The sequence below is a fragment of the Gopherus flavomarginatus genome, chromosome 18, assembly GCF_025201925.1.
Source record: "Gopherus flavomarginatus isolate rGopFla2 chromosome 18, rGopFla2.mat.asm, whole genome shotgun sequence".
Classification (NCBI taxonomy): domain Eukaryota; kingdom Metazoa; phylum Chordata; order Testudines; family Testudinidae; genus Gopherus; species Gopherus flavomarginatus.
The window spans coordinates 22161779-22182569 of record NC_066634.1 but is presented as its reverse complement, the minus strand read 5'-3'; the positions used below and the strand labels follow the sequence as shown (position 1 = coordinate 22182569).

Genomic DNA, 20791 nt, shown 5'->3' with positions numbered 1-20791 from the left:
GGCCCAGACTCCTGGGTTCTGTTCCCCATTGTGCGATTGGTGATGACTCATTTTCCCCATCTGAACAATGGGAAGAATTCCTTCCCTTTGCTCCAGAGCAGTGTGGTGAGGGGTCACATGTGTCCAGTACACCGCACGCCTGAAATACTGAAATACACATGGCAAAGGACATGCATACGAGGGCCGAAGGCACATGCCCCCTTCTTGAAGGCAGTGCTCGGGTGTGGGAACTGGGGAGCTCTCCCAGCCCAGCTTGGGGCAGGGACCCACTCACCTGCCCCGCCCAGTCCCCCATCACCTTGAACTGGACAATCCAGAGGAAGGCAAAATTCACACATGGCTAGAAGATGGGCATCGCTGGTGAAAAGCACACGAGAGCTCTACAAGACTGGGAGTCAGGACTCCTGGGCTCTAGCCCCAGCTCTGGGAGGGAAGTGGTGTCTAGTGATTAGTGCAGGCGGGGACTGGGGCCCCCCAGGACTCCTGGGTTCTATTCTTAGCTCTACTACCCCACCTGCTGTGTGATCTTGGGTAAGTCACGTCCCCTCTCTGTGCCTCAGTTTCCCCTTTCAGTGCCTAAGTAGACTTCAAGGAGCGGCTGGCTCTCAGTATGTGTCTGTGCCACACCTGGCACAATGGGACCCTGATCTCAGTTGAGGTCTCTGCGGTACCTGAAACACAGGGGGCCCTGACCTCGGTCCGGGGCTGCAGATATAATTACCAGGGCCAGTGCAAGGATGTTTCGCGCCCTAGGCGAAACTTCCACCTTGCAGCCCCCCCCCCCAGCGGCCCCTCCCGAGGCGCCCCCCTCCACTGTGGCAGCTTCTGCCCTGAGGTGCCCCCCTTGCAGCAGCTCCCCAGCCCCCACCCTCTGCCCTGAGGCACCCCCCCGCCCCAGCTCACCCCTGCTCTGCGCACGAGCACCCCAAGCACGCCATCGCTGCTTCACTTCTCCCGCCTCCCAGGCTTGTGGCACCAATCCCAGCCCTCCCCCTCTAACCAGTAGAAACCGCTCCCCTCCCAGAGCTGGAGAGAGAACTCAGTAGCCCTGGTTCCCAGCTCCCTGCTCTACCCACTGGACACCACTCCCCTCCCAGAGCTGCAGAGAGAACTCAGGAGTCCTGGTTCCCAGCCCCCGTGATCTAACCACTAGATCCCACTCCCCTCCCAAAGCCAGGGATAGAACCCAGGAGTCCTGACACCCAGTCCCCTCACCAACATGAGATTCAGTTCTAAAGTAACCTGGCTTGGGATAGGGGGGCTGATGCAGCCAGTGGTGGGGGTGGGGGGCTACAGGGGCAATCCCCCACTGAGGCTGTTTACTGGCCCTGCAGCGGGAGGAGGGACAATCCTGCTGCTTGCCAGCTGAGGGCACCGCTGCTGATTGGCACTGTGATTGGTGCCACAAGCCTGGGAGGTGGGAGAAGTGAAGCAGCCACAGCGTGCTCGGGGAGGAGGCGGGGCAGTGAAACAGCCCTGTGTGCTGCCCCCTCGCTTACTTGCTGCAGGCGACCCTCCCCGCGCTCCCCTGCCCCAGCTCCCTCCGCCTAAATGCCGGCAGTGACCGGGGCGGCCGAAGATCCTATGACAAACAGGGATTTTTTTTCCTCTTTCCACTTCAGGCCCCCTCTTAAAGGGATGGAGAAAAGCAGCAGGGGGGGAATCTCTCCCCCAGGAGTAAAGATTTACCTATAAAGCACATGGGGAGGGGGAACCCTTAGAACAGTGGGGGAAGGGGGTTGTGGCTATGAATGCCCCCCCCCCCCCAACCCATCCCCATAAAATCCAGGCCAGCCACTTCTTTCTGGACAAAGCAGCATCCCCTGCAGCCGCAGGCTTTTCCCCAGCTAAAGTGCCTTTGAAGGGAAAGTTTCCCGCTCTCTGGGTTTTATTTCGAAGGCGGAGGAGGCCGTGATTTTAAAGGGGGTGGGATTTGGGCTTTACCAAAGGGCTGAGGGGACGGGGTCTTGCTAAGCAGACTGGAACAGCAACAAAGGCCGGGAGCCCTTCTGGGAGCAGCTGCTGCTCTGAGCCCCGAGGATTCGGCTTCCCAGGAGAGGGGCTGCAGGAGGGAACACACCAGTTCCCCGCCCCCCAGCGCTGCATGTTGCTGACCAATGGGCTATTAGGGGACTGGCCTGAGCCACATTCTCCCTCCGTTTCCCTCCTTTCACCCCAGAGTGCCAGGGCCGCAGCAAAACACATGGGGGCCGGATCCTCAGCTGGCGTAGGCTGACACTGCTCCTCTGACGTGCAGGCGAGGGGCTCTGAACTGGGACTCCGCAGACCTAGCTGCTCGTCCCAGCTTTTCCACTGGACTGCTGGGTGACAAGTTGCGTCGCCGTTCGGTGCCTCAGTTTCCCCTCCCTCCCTATTTCGACTGGAAGTTCTCTGGGGGCAGAGACTGTCTCTCACTCTGTGGCTGTGCATCCCCTCCCCCAGTGCAATGGGACCTGGATTTCAGCTGCGGTTTCTAGGTCCTAATGTCACCCTCCTAAGAAATAATGCTAAGTTACATGGAACAACATTGATTGAGCCAGCTGGGGATATGGGCCATTGATTCCAAAGGAGTGAGGCCGATTTACACCAGTCAGGGATCTGGCCCCTCTGACCCCCGAATGGAGCAAAGCTGTTTTACACTGGCTGGGGATCTGGCCCCTCTGACACCCGAATGGAGCGAGGCTGTTTTACACTGACCAGGGATCTGGCCCCTCTGACAGCCAAATGGAGCGATGCCGGTTTACACAGGCCGGGGATCTGGCCCCTCTGACCCATGAATGGAGCGAGGCCAGTTTACACCAGCTGGGGATCTGGCCCCTCTGACATCCGAATGGAGCGAGGTCGGTTTACATGGGCCAGGGATCTGGCTCTTCTGACACCCAAATGGAGCAAGGCCAGTTTACATGGGCCGGGGATCTGGCTCCTCTGACACCCAAATGGAGCGAGGCCGGTTTACATGGGCCGGGTTCTGGCTCCTCTGACACCCGAATGGAGCAAGGCCAGTTTACATGGGCCGGGGATCTGGCTCCTCTGACACCCAAATGGAGCGAGGCCGGTTTACACGGGCCGGGGATCTGGCTCCTCTGACACTCGAATGGAGCAAGGCCGGTTTACATGGGCCGGGGATCTGGCTCCTCTGACACCCAAATGGAGCAAGGCCAGTTTACACAGGCCGGGGATCTGGCTGGCGCAGTCATCCGGTTTAGCTAAGGGAGACAGTGGCCCGTCTCGGCTGAATCTTAGCCCCAAGCAGGGGAACTGATCTCCCCTAGAGGCAGGGACGGGTGGGCTGGCTGGTCCGACCACCCCCTAATAGCTCAGCCAGTGGGACCAGACAGCAAATGTGAAAAATCGTGACGGGGGGGGGGGGGGGTGTAATAGGAGCCTGTATAAGAAAAAGACCCAAAAATCAGGACTGTCCCTATAAAATCGGGTCATCTGGTCAACCTCCTCATCCCTTTAGCTGGCATCTGTTTGATAAAAACATTCTGCTGGACTGGCTACAGCCTATTGCTAATTGGTACACTGCTGCCCTCTGCTGGATGGAATTGGGACTGCTGTCTGTGGGTCACAGACCCCTACCCTGCCAGCAGCTGCTGGGTGAGTCGCCGGTTGCTGAGGTGGGACGTGGGGAGCAGGGGGGGTTGGGGGTCTATCCCTGCCATTGCCAGGCTGGAAAGCAGCGTGCGATATGGAGACACTTGGGGTGTTAGAGAGCTGGGGGTCTGGGCAACTGGGCAATCGTCTGCTCCAGCCACAAGGAAAGTGCAAGATACAGAGAGCCCCAGAGGAACGTGCAGCAAGACACCCAAAGCAAGAGATTCACACAACGCCCCAAACTGACACACAACCGGATACATACCCACACAGAGACACTGCCACAAAGCGACACACACTTACAGCCACACACACACACAGATACACAAACAAGGACACAATGAGCGTGACACCAAACCACACACACACACACAGCTAAACAGACTTGTGCAAACAGAAACACAAGGGCACAAAGAGAGACTCACACAAAAACAGACACATACACCCAGCTAAACAGATACACAAACACAAGGACACAAAGAGAGAGAGACACACACACAAAGCACACACAACACAAACACAAGGACCACACTGAGAGATGCACACACAGAGATGCACCCAAAACCACAAACACAAGGACACACACACACACACAAAGATGCACACACAACCACAAATACATGGACACACAGAGAGAGACACACACAAAGATGCATCCAAAACCACAAACAGAAGGACTCACAGAGAGAGACACACACAAAGACACATCCAAAACCACAAACACAAGGACTCACAGAGAGACACACACACAAAGATGCACACACAACCACAAACACAAGGACACACACATACAAATGCATACACAACCACAAACACAAGGACACAGAGAGAGACACACACAAAAATGCATACACAACGACAAACACAAGGACACAGAGAGAGACACACACAAACATGCATCCAAAACCACAAACACAAGGACTCACAGAGAGAGATGCACACACAACCACAAACACGACAGAGAGAGAGACACACACAGAAAAACACATACATACAATCAGAGAAGCAAATCAGTTCTGGTTGTGTTTCTGGAAGAGATGCTCGAGCCAAACCGCAGTTACTGGGCCCCGACAGGGGAAAGTGGGGGGAACCCAAAGGCCCTGTGCTATATAGGAGGCCGATTAGATGCTGTAATCGTCCCTTCTTGTCTTAAATGGGATGATTCACACACCCGCCCTCCCGCCCCTGACAGAGTGTGGTGCTGTCCTGATCGCAGCTTACCCTCCCTGCTGATAATAATCCTCCCTAACTTTTATTGCTGCTAGATCTCAAAGCCCTTCGCAGAGGAGTGGTCATTAATCCTATTTTACAGATGGGGAAACTGAGGCACAGGGCCTTGCGTGAGCAAACTGGGACTAGAATCCCGGCTACCGCTCCACCCAGTAGGCCACGCTGCTCATGCATTTAGTCCACAGCCAGTTGCTGGGCTTCAGTCCCTGCCTGAGCTGTCATTATCTGACTCTGCTGGAGCAGGAGCCCCCTGTGCCCTAAAAGCGGGTAGCTCCCCTTATACCAGAGTCACCGTTATGGTCCCTGCGAAGCCAGGTCGTGTGCACCAGCTCGCTGCAAAGGTGTGTTTGCACCTGTGTTTGGGGACCCCTGTCCTGTCTCAGCGTAGAGGCTACGGTGCAGATCTGGAGACACCACTGGGGAGGGGGCTGAGCTGCCCTGTCTCTGAATGGGGTGTGGGGTGAGATCGGGTCAATGGAGTGGGGCGTGGTGGAGAGCCCTGTTCTCCACACAGCTTGGGGGGGAGCTTTCATGGACAAGCTCAGCTGGGCTTCCATTGGTGACAGCAGGGGACTGGGAAATCAGGACTCCTGGGTTCCATTCCTGGCTCCGCAACGGCCTGAACCTCCCTATGCCTCAGTTTCCCCACCTGTAGGATGGGGTCAATGATTCTGACCTAACGTCCCAGGACGAGCTGTCGGGGTTAAATTAATGGATGGGCATAAAGGCTTTGGGATCTTCAAGGGACAGTTCTTGCGGAAAGGGCAAAGTATCATTAAAGGGATGTACAAGATCGCAGCTGCCGTGACTCATGCTGATTTCAGATACCAGAGCTGGGTACGGGGACAAAAACCTGTAAGCCGTCGCATCCTGTTCGCCTCAGCTGAACTGCCAGGTCGGCTCCTCAGATAAACAAGTTATGAAACATAATCGTGGAGTGGAAGAGAAAAGAACAGTTCGTGTTTATTAGGTGTATTACAGCAGCACCTGGGAGTCCCAGACAGGCACGAAAAATGCTTCAAAACCTGCTCCCTGCTCCTGGCTGTGGGATTGGAGTAGGAGGATCAGACCAATGGGCCCATCTAACCCGGTATCCCATCCCCCTACTCTGCATCAGCCCAACGGGCCCATCTAACCCGGTATCCCGTCCCCCCTGCTCCGCGTCAGCCCAATGGGCCCATCTAACCCGGTATCCCATCCCCCTTACTCTGCGTCAGCCCAACGGACCCATCTAACCCGGTATCCCATCCCCCTACTCTGCGTCAGCCCAACGGGCCCATCTAACCCGGTATTCCATCCCCCTTACTCTGCGTCAGCCCAATGGGCCCATCCAGCCCGGTATCCCGTCCCCCCTGCTCCGCGTCAGCCCAAGCCCATCCAGCCCGGTATCCCGTCCCCCCTGCTCCGCGTCAGCCCAATGGGCCCATCTAACCCGGTATTCCATCCCCCTTACTCTGCGTCAGCCCAATGGGCCCATCCAGCCCGGTATCCCGTCCCCCCTGCTCCGCGTCAGCCCAAGCCCATCCAGCCCGGTATCCCGTCCCCCCTGCTCCACATCAGCCCAACGAGCCCATCTAACCCAGTATCCCGTCCCCCCTGCTCCACGTCAGCCCAACGGGCCCATCTAACCCGGTATCCCATCCCCCCTGCTCCACGTCAGCCCAACAAGCCCATCTAACCCGGTATCCCATCCCCCCTGCTCCGCGTCAGCCCAACGGGCCCATCCAGCCCAGTATCCCATCCCCCCTGCTCCGCGTCAGCCCAACGAGCCCATCTAACCCAGTATCCCATCCCCCCAGCTCGACGTCAGCCCAACAAGCCCATCTAACCCAGTATCCCGTCCCCCCTGCTCCGCGTCAGCCCAAGCCCATCCAGCCCGGTATCCCGTCCCCCCTGCTCCACGTCAGCCCAACGGGCCCATCTAACCCGGTATCCCATCCCCCCTGCTCCACGTCAGCCCAACAAGCCCATCTAACCCGGTATCCCATCCCCCCTACTCTGCGTCAGCCCAACGGGCCCATCTAACCCGGTATCCCATCCCCCTTACTCTGCGTCAGCCCAACGGGCCCATCTAACCCGGTATCCTGTCCCCCTTGCTCTGCGTCAGCCTAACGGGCCCATCTAACCCAGTATCCCGTCCCCCCTGCTCCACGTCAGCCCAACGAGCCCATCTAGCCCAGTATCCTGTCCCCCTTGCTCTGCGTCAGCCTAACGGGCCCATCTAACCCAGTATCCCATCCCCCCTGCTCCACGTCAGCCCAATGGGCCCATCCAGCCCGGTATCCCGTCCCCCCTGCTCCGCATCAGCCCAACAGGCCCATCCAGCTCGGTATCCCATCCCCCCTGCTGCGCGTCAGCTCAGCGAGCCCATCTAGCCCGGTATCCTGTCCCCCCTGCTCCCCGTCAGCCCAACAGGCCCATCTAGCCCGGTGTCCCGTCCCCTGGCTTCAGCAGCTGCATTCTTACAGGGAAAGGGGCTGAGGGTAGCAATGGTGAAAGAGGAAGGGTAGGCAGCCTACGCAAATCACACGTGGACTCTGTGCCTCAGTTTCCCCATCCATTACAGCAGCTTGGAGGGGGCTCATTCCTGCCGTAGCCTGCTTGAGCCATGCAGGTCCAACTCAGCACAAAATCCTCTTATCGCCCAATGCCTTCCGGGCTCTGCTGGGTCGAAGGTGTGCCCACCCCCAAGCCATCTGCATGGGCTGCACCCTGCACGGTGGGCGTGGCTTGGTTCACTGCAGACACACGGACAAATTTCGTGTAGGTTGGGGGATTGCAAAAGGGCGGTTACCAGAACCAGCCTCACCCCTCTCCCAAAAGCCCCAGGTCATCGGTGCTCAGATCATGAGCTGTCCCAGCGTTGACCTAACCCGAGGCAGGGCGGCCTTCTCCGTAAAGCACGGGCAGGGCCTCAGGAGTCGAGGTTTTTATTCCCTGGTCTCCTGCAGCCTCCCTGTGTGACCTTCGCATCTCTCTGCGCGGTAGTTCCTCCAGTAGGGGCTGTGGGGATGGGAGCCCTGCCTTGATCTCTTGAATTTGGAAGCACTTTGAGGATGGCACCGTCTCGAGCTCAGCGCCACACCTGGCACACTGGGGGGCCCTAACCTCATTCAAGGTCTGGATAGCATCCGGCGCAAGGGGGCCCTGATCTCAGTCGGGGTCTGGACAGCGCCCGGCCCGACGGGGCCCTGATCTCGGTCGGGGTCTGGGCAGCACCTGGCACAATGGAATGCCCTTCTCCATCAAGGCCTGCAGCTACCATCCTAATGCAACTAACCAAACAGGACCCATCCCTGCTCTCCTTAGCTGGCTTCCCACCTCCCTGCCAACTTGGTCTGCCTTCAAAGGGGGTCATTTGTCTCTCTTCTCCACCCAGCTCATCCCAGCCACAAATTCCTCCCGTGACTGGGTAGGTGGGAGCTGAGCCTGCCAGCGCCTGTTTACCCTGTCAATCTGCTGCAGATCCTGTTTGGGAGTTCCTCACCCTGTCTGTGTGCTCTGCCCCGGGGCCTGCTGCTGGTGCGGGGGGTGGGGGGGAAATAATTGGTTTTCAGGGTGGGGCCAGGGTCAGTAGAAGATTGAGGAAGTGCGTTAATCACTGATCGGTCACTCGGCAATAATAGAGAAACAAAAGAACTTTTTAATGACAGGCTGCGTCCCCAGCACCTGAGCGAATGGCACCGCGGTCCATCCCTGCGTTGCGGGGCGGCTTTGGCCCCCACAGAGCCATGATCATGAGAACCAGCTAGCAGCAAAAGGGGACCCCGGCTGCGCTGTGTCCGCAGTACAAAATGACGGCTTGAATCCGGTCACCAGAGTCCCAGGACATGGGTTCTGTGTGCTTGCTGACTCAGGTCAGGCTGATTTGAGTGTGGACTAGGGTGACCAGACAGCAAGTGTGAGAAATTGGGATAGGAGGTGGGGGCAGGGGTAATAGGAGCCTATATAAGAAAAAGACCCAAAAATCAGGACTGTCCCTATAAAATTGGGACATCTGGTCACCGTAGCAGCGACACCTGAGAAGAGCAGTTTCCTCCCGCTCCCAAGAGAAGGGGTGGCAAAGATTAATTAAGCCAAGAGTCCTTTATGCAGCCCTGCGGGGAACAGAGCTCCCCGACCTCTGAGATTTCCACCCCCTAAAGAGGGTCTTTCCACCTGGTCCTCCGCCGTGTATGGGGGGCGGGGATTGAAGGCCTGGCTGGAGCTCACTGCACGGTGGCTATTCTCTGCCTCCCAGGGCTCGTAGGGCGCAGAGAGTCTTTCAGATCAGCCCCAAGGTTGCTCCATCCCTTTTTATACCCAGGACCGGTTTGCTGCCTTCTATACTGTGTCAGGCAGATCTCAGGGACCGGTCGTGGAGAAACACAGCTGACCCCGGCTGCAGGGCCCAGAACAGGGGGAGCACCAACGGCGGCTAAATGCCACCTGCACCCCATTCCTGCCGTCACGCCCAGGGATGTAGGAGTGGGGGGCTGAGAACTGGGCCCAGGGTACGTGCTGCCAGACCAGTCCCCGGGGAATCTCCCTGCATTGGCACTGGAGGATGGATCCCCCCGGGACTGGGCAACGGGAGGGTCTCGGGAGTGGGGAGGATGGGAGGGTCAGAGCTTCGCCCCGCTCCGCCCGGCCACCCCCCACGCAAGGCTGCCCCCGTCTAGCGTCAGGCCGCGCCGGGAGCTGCAGCAGGACAGTCCGGAGAGGGGCAGGCGCGGCCCAGCCCGGGCCGCGCTCAGGCGTCCTTGCGGGGTGCGAAGCGGCCGGTGGGGGCGGCCGTGGGGCCGGGCCTCTCCAGCCGCAGCCGCAGGGTGTTCCCGATGATCAGCTTCTCCAGCAGCAGGGAGCCCAGGAACCAGAACAGGGCGTACTCCAGCGTCACCAACCCCATGAGGTGGTAGCGGAAGTGGCTGTAGTCCCAGGGGCAGGCGTCGAACCGGCGCAGCAGGTAGCCGGTGGCAAACTCCCACAGGTAGATCCAGAGGGTGTAACACAGGCAGCGGCTCAGCAGTGGGCAGCGGCCCCGCAGCAGCAGGTACATCCGCTCCAGCACCAGGCTGGACGTGCCGTAGATGAACAGGGCCCAGACGCTGGTGACGCCCTGGAACTTCCAGTCCCGCTCGGCCACGAAGGCCCAGGTGGCCGTGAACATCACCTCGCAGAAGTAGCCGTGGATGGCGTAGATGTACCAGCGGGTCAAGAGGCTCAGGGGCTCGGCCCGGCCGCCCATGGCGCGGGATCTGTGGGCAGTGGCACATGGGGGGGGTGCATTAGTGGGGTGGCAGCACTGGAAAGGGCAACAGAGGGTTGTAAGGGCTGGAGGGGCTCGGATCCTAGGGAACCTACACAGAGCAAGAGTGCTCCAGCGACAGCGAGTGGGAGCTAGGAGGTTAGAGCGGGGAGGGGCGTTCAGGACTCCTGGGTTCCATTCCCAGTTCCGAGAAGGGAGAGGGTCCTAGTGGTTAGAGCAGAGGGCTTGAGAGCCAGGACTCCTGGGTTCTTTTCCCAGCTGTGGGAGGGGACTGGTGTCTAGTGCTTAGAGCAGGCCCATTCGGCGATAAGATTTGCCACGCGCAGTCTCAGGCTGCCAGTGAAAGTGGTGGGGGGAGGGGAGAAACAGTTGCAAGCAGGTGTGTGGGCAGGGTACCAGGGCTGTGCCAACCTCAGCAGGGGGTTAGCTAGGGGTAGAGATGTGGGTGATGCTTCTGTGGGGGTACCCAAGCTTGCAAGGCACTTCGCTACCCCTGGATCAGCAGGAGGAAGCTGAGGTCAGTCTTCCACCGCTACCAGCGTCTGCCACACAAGCTCTGCCTTCCGGCTTCACTCTCCCTTTGCAGGTTCACTATCGGCAAATGCCGACCCCCTCCCCCACGCACTCCCAAGTCCTCTGGGCACCTTCCTACATCGCCCAGACCCTGGTCCACTCCTCAAATTCCCAACTCTAAAGGTGCAGGACACTCCCAGCGTACCCGTTCTGCCTTGGACCAGGGCTCTGCTCCACCCCCAGCACTTAGATTGGCTTGTAGAGAACGCGAGGATCCTTTTATTCACCAAAGAGCAGAGATTCAAAGGGCAGCCAGCAGAAAGACTGGAACCAAAGGGTAAACACAGAAAAAAAAATTAAAAAAAATCACAACACGCATCCTAGACCCCGCCTACCCCATGATCTAGACATCAGCTGCCCCAAGGGCTCGTCCACACCTGAAACACTACAGCTGCCCCGCTGCCATATAGAAACAACTGACGCCAGAATTCTTAGTGCTGTCTACACCAGGGCTTGGGTCGGCTTAACTTGATCACTCAGGGTGTGTGGTGTGTGTGTGTGTTTTTCACACCCCTGAGCACCGCAGCTGGCTCGATGGATTTTTCTTGTGTAGACCAGCCAATCCACGTGTCCGCGGTGAGACCCAGACAGACTCTGAATCTTTCCCCGGTGGAGGGCAAGGAGGCAGAGCGCTTGTTTCGTGAATGGAGGATCACCACCAAGCACGGCTCTGGCCATGCCCCTGATCCGCCTCCTACGGGGTCTTGGGGGGCAGAGACTAGCCCCACACAGCGCAGTGCGCTCCGGCCAGGCCCCTCCTCCGCCTCAGCCATTTATACCCCTTCCACACCAGCCTGGGGGAGTGCTGAGGGGCCCGTTCCCACCCCACCGCAGGGCTGAGGCGAGGTCTGAGCGTGAGCAGGAGTCTGGCCCATTGACTTCACCCAAGGTCAGGGAGCCAGGGCAGATCACCAGCAGAGGAGCAAAAATGGAGTCTTCCCCCCTCCCCTGTCCGCAAGGCACATCCCCAGCGGGGCTGGCCCCAGCACCACCATATACAATAACAAAACCTCCGGACGTGGCTTATTGCTTAACTGCCTGGAACCTGAAGCCAACTCCAACTGTTGCCAGGCGGGCGGATCTGCCCGAGCGACCAGGTGACTCACAGTGCCCAGCGTCCCGGATTAGCTGCTAATATAAGGAGGAGCCGATCGTCGGCAGCCAGGGCGAGCCAAAAGAAACAGCATCCGCCCCCAGCAAAATCCTGAGAGGGGTTGTGTTTTAATTACCTACCCTGCTAATCTCCGCCAAATCCTGGGCGGGCACCGCTGAGAGGTGGCAGAGGAAAAACCAGCTCCTCCAACAGGTGCCAAAGGAGGTCATGGAGTTTAAAGGTCAGATCGGCGAGTCTGACTCCTGGGTAACCCCTTGATTTGAAGCCATCAAGAGAAGGGAAAATCCACCACTGCCCTGGGGAGCTGCTTCCCTTGGTTAGTCCCCTGCGTGGTTAAAAGTTGGTGCCCAGTTTCCAGTTTGAATCTGTCCAGCTTTAAATTTCTTATTTGGCCTTTCTTCTCTGGATTAAAGATCCCGTTAGTACCTGGTATCTTCTTCCTGCGAAGGTCTTAGATCAGTGGTTCTCCACCTATTGACCATTGCAGGCCGGACATGCAGCTCTCTCTGCGTAATGTGGGCTGTGGCCACACACTATATATACTGCCTTATGGCCCTAGGATGTCCCATGGGCTGCAAGCAGCCTAGGGGCCGAGAACCACGGTCTTAGGCACCGCGATCAAGTCACCTTGCTGGCTTGGTCACCTTTCAGAGGGGACGTTTGCACCATGCATTAAGCCCCGGCGCTGCCTCAGGGTTGAGCCCAAGCCCTGTTCCGTTCACACTGGGGTGACCGGTGTCCTGATTTTATAGAGACAGTCCCGATTTTTGGGTCTTTTTCTTACATATGCCCCCAATTCCCCCCACCTCTGTCCCGATTTGTCACATTTGCTGTCTGGTCACCCTAGTCCACACCCAAATCAGCCTGACCTGAGTCAGCAAGCACACAGAACCCATGTCCTGGGACTCTGGTGACCGGATTCAAGCCGTCATTTTGTACTGCGGACACAGCGCAAGCTGCAGCCCCACGGCAGAAGGGCTGCGTAGCGCCGTACAGACGCGTTACAACGGCCGTGAGATCTGGATCCAACGGCTGTAAATGACACAGTGCGGACGCTCACGAGCGGGCTTGGAAAACCCCAAGTCCAGAAGCCCAGGTCCCGCAGATCCGGGTTTACCATGCCGTGTAGACAGACCTTGATGAGGTCTTTAATATACCCATGGCACGCAGTGCCACACAGTAGCTGAAGGTGTGGGAAGCATTTTCCACTGGTCTGCTTTGCCTTTTGGTAGGACGGCCACAGCTCCTTCCCCGTCGCCCGGCATCCTGCATCTCCTTTGCAAGACCCGAATAAACAGGCAGTGACTCCATAGCTGGGCTTCCGCCGTCCAGTCTAGGACTTTTCTGGCTGAGCAGTGGTAGGTGGAGCCAGACCTGTCTGGTTGCAAAGGTGGGCTAGCGGGAAGGGTAGCGTATTCAAAACATGCTGGGGATTTGGGGGCGGAGAGCGAGTTGAGGGGCTGTGAACTCCAAGCAACAGCGTCAGAGTGCTTCACACCGCTGAGTGACGTGGTTAAGTTGACCTAAATGAATCATGGAGTCATAGCATCTTCCAAGCCACTCTCCTCCCCAAAGGAGAAAGATTCTGGCATCCGAATTCCATCCTGCCTTCTCAAAATCCCCAACCCCTCTGCTAAGGTCCACCGAGGATGCCTTTCTTCTGCACATCAAACCTTAAATCCTTGCGCAGCTTCACCATCCATCAGCTGCCACGCTCCGCCCCAGAGGTGGAAGCATTTTGTTCAATCACGAGGCTTTGCGTCCTGGGCCCTTGCAGAACAGCTTGATTGTAAGTTCACGCTGTGACAGGTTGGATCACAGAAACCCCCTTGGGAGCTGCCAACTGATGTGCCAAAACTACCTGTGCTCCTATTTTCCCTGCCAGCTCAGGACTCCGGCACCCTGTCTCGCTGAGCCAGACACTCCCGTCTGCTCCAACTAACACCCAGAGTCTGAATTACCTGCCCCAAAGCTGCAGATTTACCTGAAAACAGCTCACAGGGGTGTACTTCTCTTTAACACCCAGATGCCAACTCCCAATGGGGTCTAAACCCAAATAAATCCGTTTTACCCTATATAAAGCTTATGCAGGGTAAACTCATAAATTGTTCACCCTCTGTAACACTGATAGAGAGAGATGCACATGCACAGCTGTTTGCTCCCCTAGGTATTAATACATACTCTGAGTTAATTAATAAGTAAAAAATGAGTTTATTAAATGCAGAAAGTAGGATTTAAGTGGTTCCAAGCAGCAACAGACAGAACAAAGCAAGTCACCAAGCAAAATAAAATAAAACGCGCAAATCTATGTCTAATCAAACTGAATACAGATAATCTCACCCTCAGACACAATTCTTTCCCCTGGTACAGCTCTTGTCCCAGCTTAGGTAGTAGCTAGGGGATTCTTCATGATGGCTCCTCTCCCTCTTTGTTCTCTTCCACCCCTTTATATATCTTTTGCATAAGGCGGGAATCCTTTTGTCCCTCTGTGAGTTCCCACCCCCTCCTTCTCAATGGAAAGACACCAGGTTAAAGATGGATTCCGGTTCAGGTGACATGATCATTGCCCACTTGCCGGCATACACGTACACAGGAAGACTGACAGATTAAACAGAGCCATCTGCAGTCAATTGTCCTGGTTAATGGGAGTCATCAAGATTCCAAACCACCATTAATGGCCCACACTTTGCATAATTACACTAGGCCGTCAGAGTTATATTTCATATTTCTAGTTTCAGATACAAGAGCAGTACATTCATACAAACAGGATGATCACACTCAGTAGATTATAAGCTTTGTAATGATACCTTACAACTGCATGAAGCATCTCAGTTACATTATAGTCACTTATTATTACATTTTTAAAAAACCATATAGACTGCACAACGTCACACACCCGTCACCCCGAAATCTCCCAAGCTTGATCTTTGTCAGCAGGGGAATAGTCTGTGTTTTGTTTCGAGCCAAATCCCACCTTTTCTCATTCGTTCTGCGGCATCGCTCCTCGTACCTAAGCTAAAAGATCCCTGCAGCGCCCAAAAATCCTGTGCTGTTTGCTCATCAGGTGGGTTACTACCAGAACAACTGTAACGTGAAAGTGGGGATAGGGACATGCTGAACCTGGGACACACGAGGGTGGCAGATTGAAAGTGCTGTTCGACCCAGTCTGCTGAGTCCAGGGGCATATGAAGGTGACAGCTTGGAGGTGATGTTCGACCCAGTCTGCTGAGTCCAGGGGCATATGAAGGTGACAGCTTGGAGGTGATGTTTGACCCAGTCTGCTGAGTCCAGGGGCATATAAAGGGGTCAGCTTGGGAGGACTGATTGACCCGGTTCTCTCAGACGCGCGCTGTTAATGTGCGTGTGTTCGTCTGATTCTGGGGCTGGAGGAACCCAGCCCTGGGGAACCGAGGTCCTGCAGGGATAGCTCCATTGGGAGAGGACCTGCAGTGGGGAGAAGTAGCCCTCCACATGAGTACGCAAGTGACACAGGCAGTACATTGAGAAAAATACAGAATCCTCCTCCACCAACCCCCCCCCCCAGTAACCCTAATAAATGAGCATACCCCAAAGTAACGGGTAAAGCTGGTAAGAGCTGTATAGTATACCTTTATTGCTATTAGGTGTCTTATGGTAACACCCAAGCGCCCCAGTCATAGGTCAGGCCCCCACTGTGCCAGGCACTGCACATTTTTATTGCTATTCGATATATTATGGTAGTGCTCAGGCACTCATCACGGCCCAGGTCCCCATGGTGCCAGGCACTGTACGTTCACAGGACAAACAGTCCCTGCCCCAAGGAGCTGACAATCTCTAAGTCTGGCTTATTGCTGGTTTCAAACAGGAATTAAGCTGCTTCCAATGGGGATTAATTAACGTGGAATGAGGTGCCAGGAAAACTTATGTGTCTGGGTGCCAGGTAGCTTATCCTGGGAAAACTCAAGGGAATCCAAACTCACTTTCAAGGGCAGACTAGCCTTTAGCCTCAGCATGGGCAATTTTTAGATGAAAATTGGATTTTTTTCCCAGAAAAATCTGCCCTGGTTCAAACAGGAATTGCTTTGGGGAAGTACCCTGGCCTGGGCAGAATTCCACTTTTCTTTCTTGTATAATTTCAACACATAATATTGGTGGCTATTTTAAAGACTTTTTTCAATTGTTATCAATTTAAATGTTCACAATTGTGGGAAATTACAGGGGGGCGGGGGGAATCAGACAGCGGGATGGGGGGCAGGAGGATAGTCCATTAATGGCTATTAGCCAGGCTGGGCAGGGATGGTGTCCCTAGCCTCTGTTTGCCAGAAGCTGGGAATGGGTGACTGGGGATGGATCACTTGATGATTCCCTGTTCGGTTCATTCCCTCTGGGGCACCTGGCACTGGCCACTGTCAGGAGACAGGATACTGGACTAGATGGACCTTTGGTCTGACCCAGTGCGCCTGTTCTTATGGTAGACTTCTTGAATCTCAACCTCTGCTGTCATTAAATAAGTTAAAAGCTTTACGAGCATTAAAACACCAGCTGTCAACATCACATGCCCAAAATATACTCAGTTCTCACGCAGCAGTTGTCTTTCTTTGACACCTTGTCCATTTTGATTGTGATCGCTAGAAATATTTTTTCATTGGCTTGGGCGCGTGCGGCAAAATCGACCTGCACCGACGTTTGCCAATAAAAAAAAAGGAATCCTTTCACACCTTGTTAGACACGAGGTCAGACCAGATGATCACAGCCATCCCTCCTGGCCTTGGAAATACCAGCCAGTCTGAATTAAAGGCTTAACACCTTTTTATGTTTCATTATGGGGGGGGGCATGCGGAGAGGCTCAAAATGCTCTCCTCCCATCCTACAGCTGCAGTAGGAGGTAGTTAAGCCTTATCAAACCCATTCTACTGATGGGGAAACTGAGGCACCGAGCAGGAGAGGGACTTATAATGGCTCAAAGAGGCAAGCTGGAAATTGAGAGCGTGTCAGAGGAAAGGCCCTATAGAAAGGCCGGGGGGCAGGAGGGGAATATTAGGAATCTCACATGGTCTAGCAAAATGTCTGAGCCGTACAGGAAACGTAACTCAAGGATCATTGATTTTGCTGTGATCTGAGCAGGAAAAAGGGTGTTAAAGGAGAGAAATCACATCACTGCAGGGTGCCTTCAGGAGAAGTCAAACTGCTCCTATAGGATGGCTGGGTGGGAGAAGTCCAGGGCTGAGAGACAGGACTCCTGGGTTCTATTCCCATTTCTGGACAGGGAAAGCATCTCGTATTAGCAGCACGAGGGGCTGGTGTCAGGACTACTGGGTTCTATCCCCAGCTCTGGGGGAGGAGGGGAGTCTAGTGGTTAGGGCTGGGATTCAGGACTTCTAGGTTCTATCCCCAGCTGTACCTTGGACTCAGTAGGTGGCTCTGGAGCAGTCATATTGCTGCTCTTTTTGCCTCAGTTTCCCCCTCTGTACATTACAGGTACTCCTTCCCCTCACCCCTGCTGCATCCATGTAGCACTTTGGGGCTCCCTGGCTGCAGGTGCCAGGAGGGCGGATTAATGCCACCAGCTACACGGCTCCATGCCAGCAAGGAGCTCGGGCAGTTCTCTCCATTCCAGCCTTTCTGTGCAGACTCCGGACAGCTGCTTTGTTGGGCATGATGTCTCAGGGGCCTCAAACTCTGAGCCTGCATCTCACAGCAGGGGCAAGGAGGGAGCCCCTTGCTAGCAGGGCTCAATCCTGCCCTCCCGGATCCTGCCTCTGGGTGAGAGGGAAGCTGCAACCTTCAGAGCCCTTTCAGCGCTTGTCTCCTCTGCTGAGACAGCTGTCGAGGGGCTGGGTGGTGCCCACGCAGCAGGGGTCAGGACTCTCGGAGCTGGATGGAGAACCCTCCAATCCATCGCATGAGGAGCTATTGAAACCACTGTCCGTCTGGGGCTGGATGGAAACTGGCACCCTCTAGAGGGGAACGGCCCATCCCTCATTAGCCAGCCAGTCCTCTGCTCCAGGGCTGGGTCAGAAACGACAGCTTCTGGAGGGGAATGGCCCCATATCTTATTCTGATCACAGCTCAGACGAGCTCAGCTGCCTGGCTCTGAGAGTAGGGGACGGTGCAGGGTGGCAAGGGATATCAACGCCAGAATTTCTTAGGGCATGAGCACAGGAGCGGTGCCCCAAGAAAGTCCAGCCACCAGATTCAGACCCACGAGCAAGGAACAGACACTTTGGGTTGGGCACAGATGAAAACCAGCCAAGTCTCCCCTTTGCCCCTGTGCCCCTCCTTGCATTCTCTGGCTCTCAAGACTTTTCTCTAGCGGCCTCTGATTTCAACTACCTCAGTTTTGGAGGGGTGCTGAGAAGCCACCCCCTCCAGTGGGCACCCTTGGGGGCTCAGTCCCCAAAATGGGCAGCCCGAATCACTGACCCGCTCTGGGAAGCTTTGGCCCAAAGGAGCATCCAAGCTGGGGAGTGGATTTTCCCATCTACCATCCCTTTTCTTGGGGAACCTCGCAGCACTTGGCAAAGAGCAGTTCACATTGCAGATGCCCTCCAAGGAGGGGAGCATTAGCAGTTTTACAGATAGGGAAACTGAGGCACAAAAGGGGTATTCACTGGGAGCACTCAAAAGGCCACCCATCATTGTGGCATCTAATAATTTGCCTCATCCTAACTCCGGCGGTCGCACAGTCAACCATGGCACAGCTGGGAATAGAACCCAGGAGTCCTGACACCCACTAGACCCCGCTCTCCTCCCAGGGCTGGGAACAGAAGGCAGGCACTTGGCACTTTCCCCAGAGATAAATGGCCCCGATCCTCAGGCTCCTGCCCCACTGTGCCCCCTGCCCCCCTGGCGCCCCCTTCCGCCTGGCGGGCCACAGCCCTGCTCACCGTGCCCGGTGCCTGGCTGGCGCCGGAGTCCTGCTCTGAACCTGCCGCTCACCTGTCAGCGCGCGCCTGCCGCTTTAAGAGACTCCACACCAGCCAGCGCGGCGTCATCGCTAAGCCCCGCCCAGGGCGGTCCCACGCCCCGCCTCCGCCGCCATCTTGGGAGAGGCAAGAGGGACAGCCCCGAGCGCGGGGGCCTGCTCAGCCCCTCCCCCCGTTTTCTCAGACCCCCCCTCAGCCCCCCTCCTGCCCCCCTTCTCCGCCCCCCTCCATGCCCCTCCTTCTCCAGTCCCCTTTTTCAGCCCCCTTCCTGCCCCCCTTAGCCCCCCCTTCTCCAGTTCCCTTCCTCAGCCCCCCTTCCTGCCCCCCTTCTCCATCTACTCAGCCCCCCTTCCTGCCCCCTTCTCCATTTCCCTTCCTCAGTCCCCCTTCGTAGCCCCCCTTCCTATCCCCCTTTCTCAGCTCCCCCCTCCAGTGCCCCCTTCTCATACCCCCCTCTTAGCCCCCTTCCTGCCCCCCTTCCTGCCCCCCCTTCTCCATTTCCCTTCCTCAGCCCCCCTTCGTATCCCCCCTTCTCTGTCTTCTCCGCCCCCCTCCATGCCCCTCCTTCTCCAGTCCCCTTTTTCAGCCCCCCTTCCTATCCCCTCGTTTTCAGCCCCCTTCCTGCCCCCCTTAGCCCCCCTTCTCCAGTTCCCTTCCTCAGCCCCCCTTCGTATCCCCCCTTCTCCATCTACTCAGCCCCCCTTCTCCATCTACTCAGCCCCCCTTCCTGCCCCCCTTCTCCATCTACTCAGCCCCCCTTCCTGCCCCCCTTCTCCATTTCCCTTCCTCAGCCCCCCTTCGTAGCCCCCTTCCAATCCCCCTTTCTGAGCTCCCCCTCCAGTTCCCCCCTTCTCATACCCCCCCTCTTAGCCCCCCTCCTGCCCCCCTTCTCCGCCCCCCTCCATGCCCCTCCTTCTCCAGTCCCCTTTTTCAGCCCCCTTCCTGCCCCCCTTAGCCCCCCCTTCTCCAGTTCCCTTCCTCAGCCCCCCTTCGTAGCCCCCCTTCTCCATCTACTCAGCCCCCCTTCCTGCCCCCTTCTCCATTTCCCTTCCTCAGCCCCCCTTCGTAGCCCCCCTTCTCAGCCCCCTTCCTATCCCCCTTTCTCAGCTCCCCCCTCCAGTGCCCCCTTCTCATACCCCCCTCTTAGCCCCCTTCCTGCCCCCCCTTCTCCAGTTCCCTTTCTCAGCCCCTCCAGTTCCCCCCTTCTCCATCTTCTCAGCCCCCTTCCTATCCCCCTTTCTCCAGTTCCCTTCCTCAGCCCCCCTTCGTATCCCCCCTTCTCAGCCCCCTTCCTATCCCCCTTTCTCAGCTCCCCCCTCCAGTTCCCTTTCTCAGCCCCCCTTCATATCCCCCCTTCTCCATCTTCTCAGCCCCCTTCCTATCCCCCTTTCTCCAGTTCCCTTCCTCAGCCCCCCTTCGTATCCCCCCTTCTCCGTCTTCTCAGCCCCCCTTCCTGCCCCCCTTCTCCATCTACTCAGCCCCCCTTCCTGCCCCCCTTCTCCATTTCCCTTCCTCAGGCCCCCTTCGTAGCCCCCCTTCTTAGCCCCCTTCCAATCCCCCTTTCTCAGCTCCCCCTCCAGTTCCCCCCTTCTCATACCCTCCCTCTTAGCCCCCTTCCTGCCCCCCCCTTCCTATCCCCCCTTCTCCAGTTCCCTTTCTCAGCCCCTCCAGTTCCCCCCTTCTCCATCTTCTCAGCCCCCCTTCGTATCCCCCTTTCTCCAGTTCCCTTCCTCAGCCCCCCTTCGTATTCCCCCTTCTATCTCCCTTTCTCAGCTCCCTCCTCCAGTTCCCCCCTTCTCATACCCCCCTCTTAGCCCCCTTCCTGCCCATCCCCCCTTCTCCAGTTCCCTTTCTCAGCCCCTCCAGTTCCCCCCTTCTCCATCTTCTCAGCCCCCTTCCTATCCCCCCTTCTCCAGTTCCCCCCTTCTCCATCTTCTCAGCCCCCTTCCTATCCCCCCTTCTCCAGTTCCCCCCTTCTCCATCTTCTCAGCCCCCTTCCTATCCCCCTTTCTCCAGTTCCCTTTCTCAGCCCCCCTTCTTATCTCCCCTTCCTATCCCCCCCTTTCTCAGCCCCCCCTCCAGTTGCCCCTTCCTATCCCCCTTCTCAGCCCCCTTCTCTGTCTT

General features: G+C 56.9%; 2 protein-coding genes across 3 annotated transcripts in view; both read right to left on the bottom strand.

The window, feature by feature from the left end:
* The window catches only part of LOC127037117 (mRNA decay activator protein ZFP36L2-A-like), a 69950-nt gene that overhangs the window by 17731 nt on the left and 31428 nt on the right, over positions 1–20791 (bottom strand). The window lies entirely within an intron of this gene.
* On the bottom strand, positions 9555–18728 carry LOC127037155 (transmembrane protein 229B-like). 2 transcript variants are annotated; one of them, XM_050928674.1, is made up of 3 exons: positions 18629–18724; positions 10794–10912; positions 9555–10064 (listed from the first exon to the last, which is right to left on the bottom strand). In XM_050928674.1, exon 3 carries the CDS (start codon positions 10052–10054, stop codon positions 9560–9562), a length of 495 nt encoding a protein of 164 aa, XP_050784631.1. In that variant the 5' UTR covers positions 10055–10064; positions 10794–10912; positions 18629–18724; the 3' UTR covers positions 9555–9559. The 2 variants fall into 2 exon arrangements, with proteins under 2 accessions (XP_050784631.1, XP_050784632.1); XM_050928675.1 differs by lacking the exon at positions 10794–10912 and having other exon boundaries at positions 18629–18728.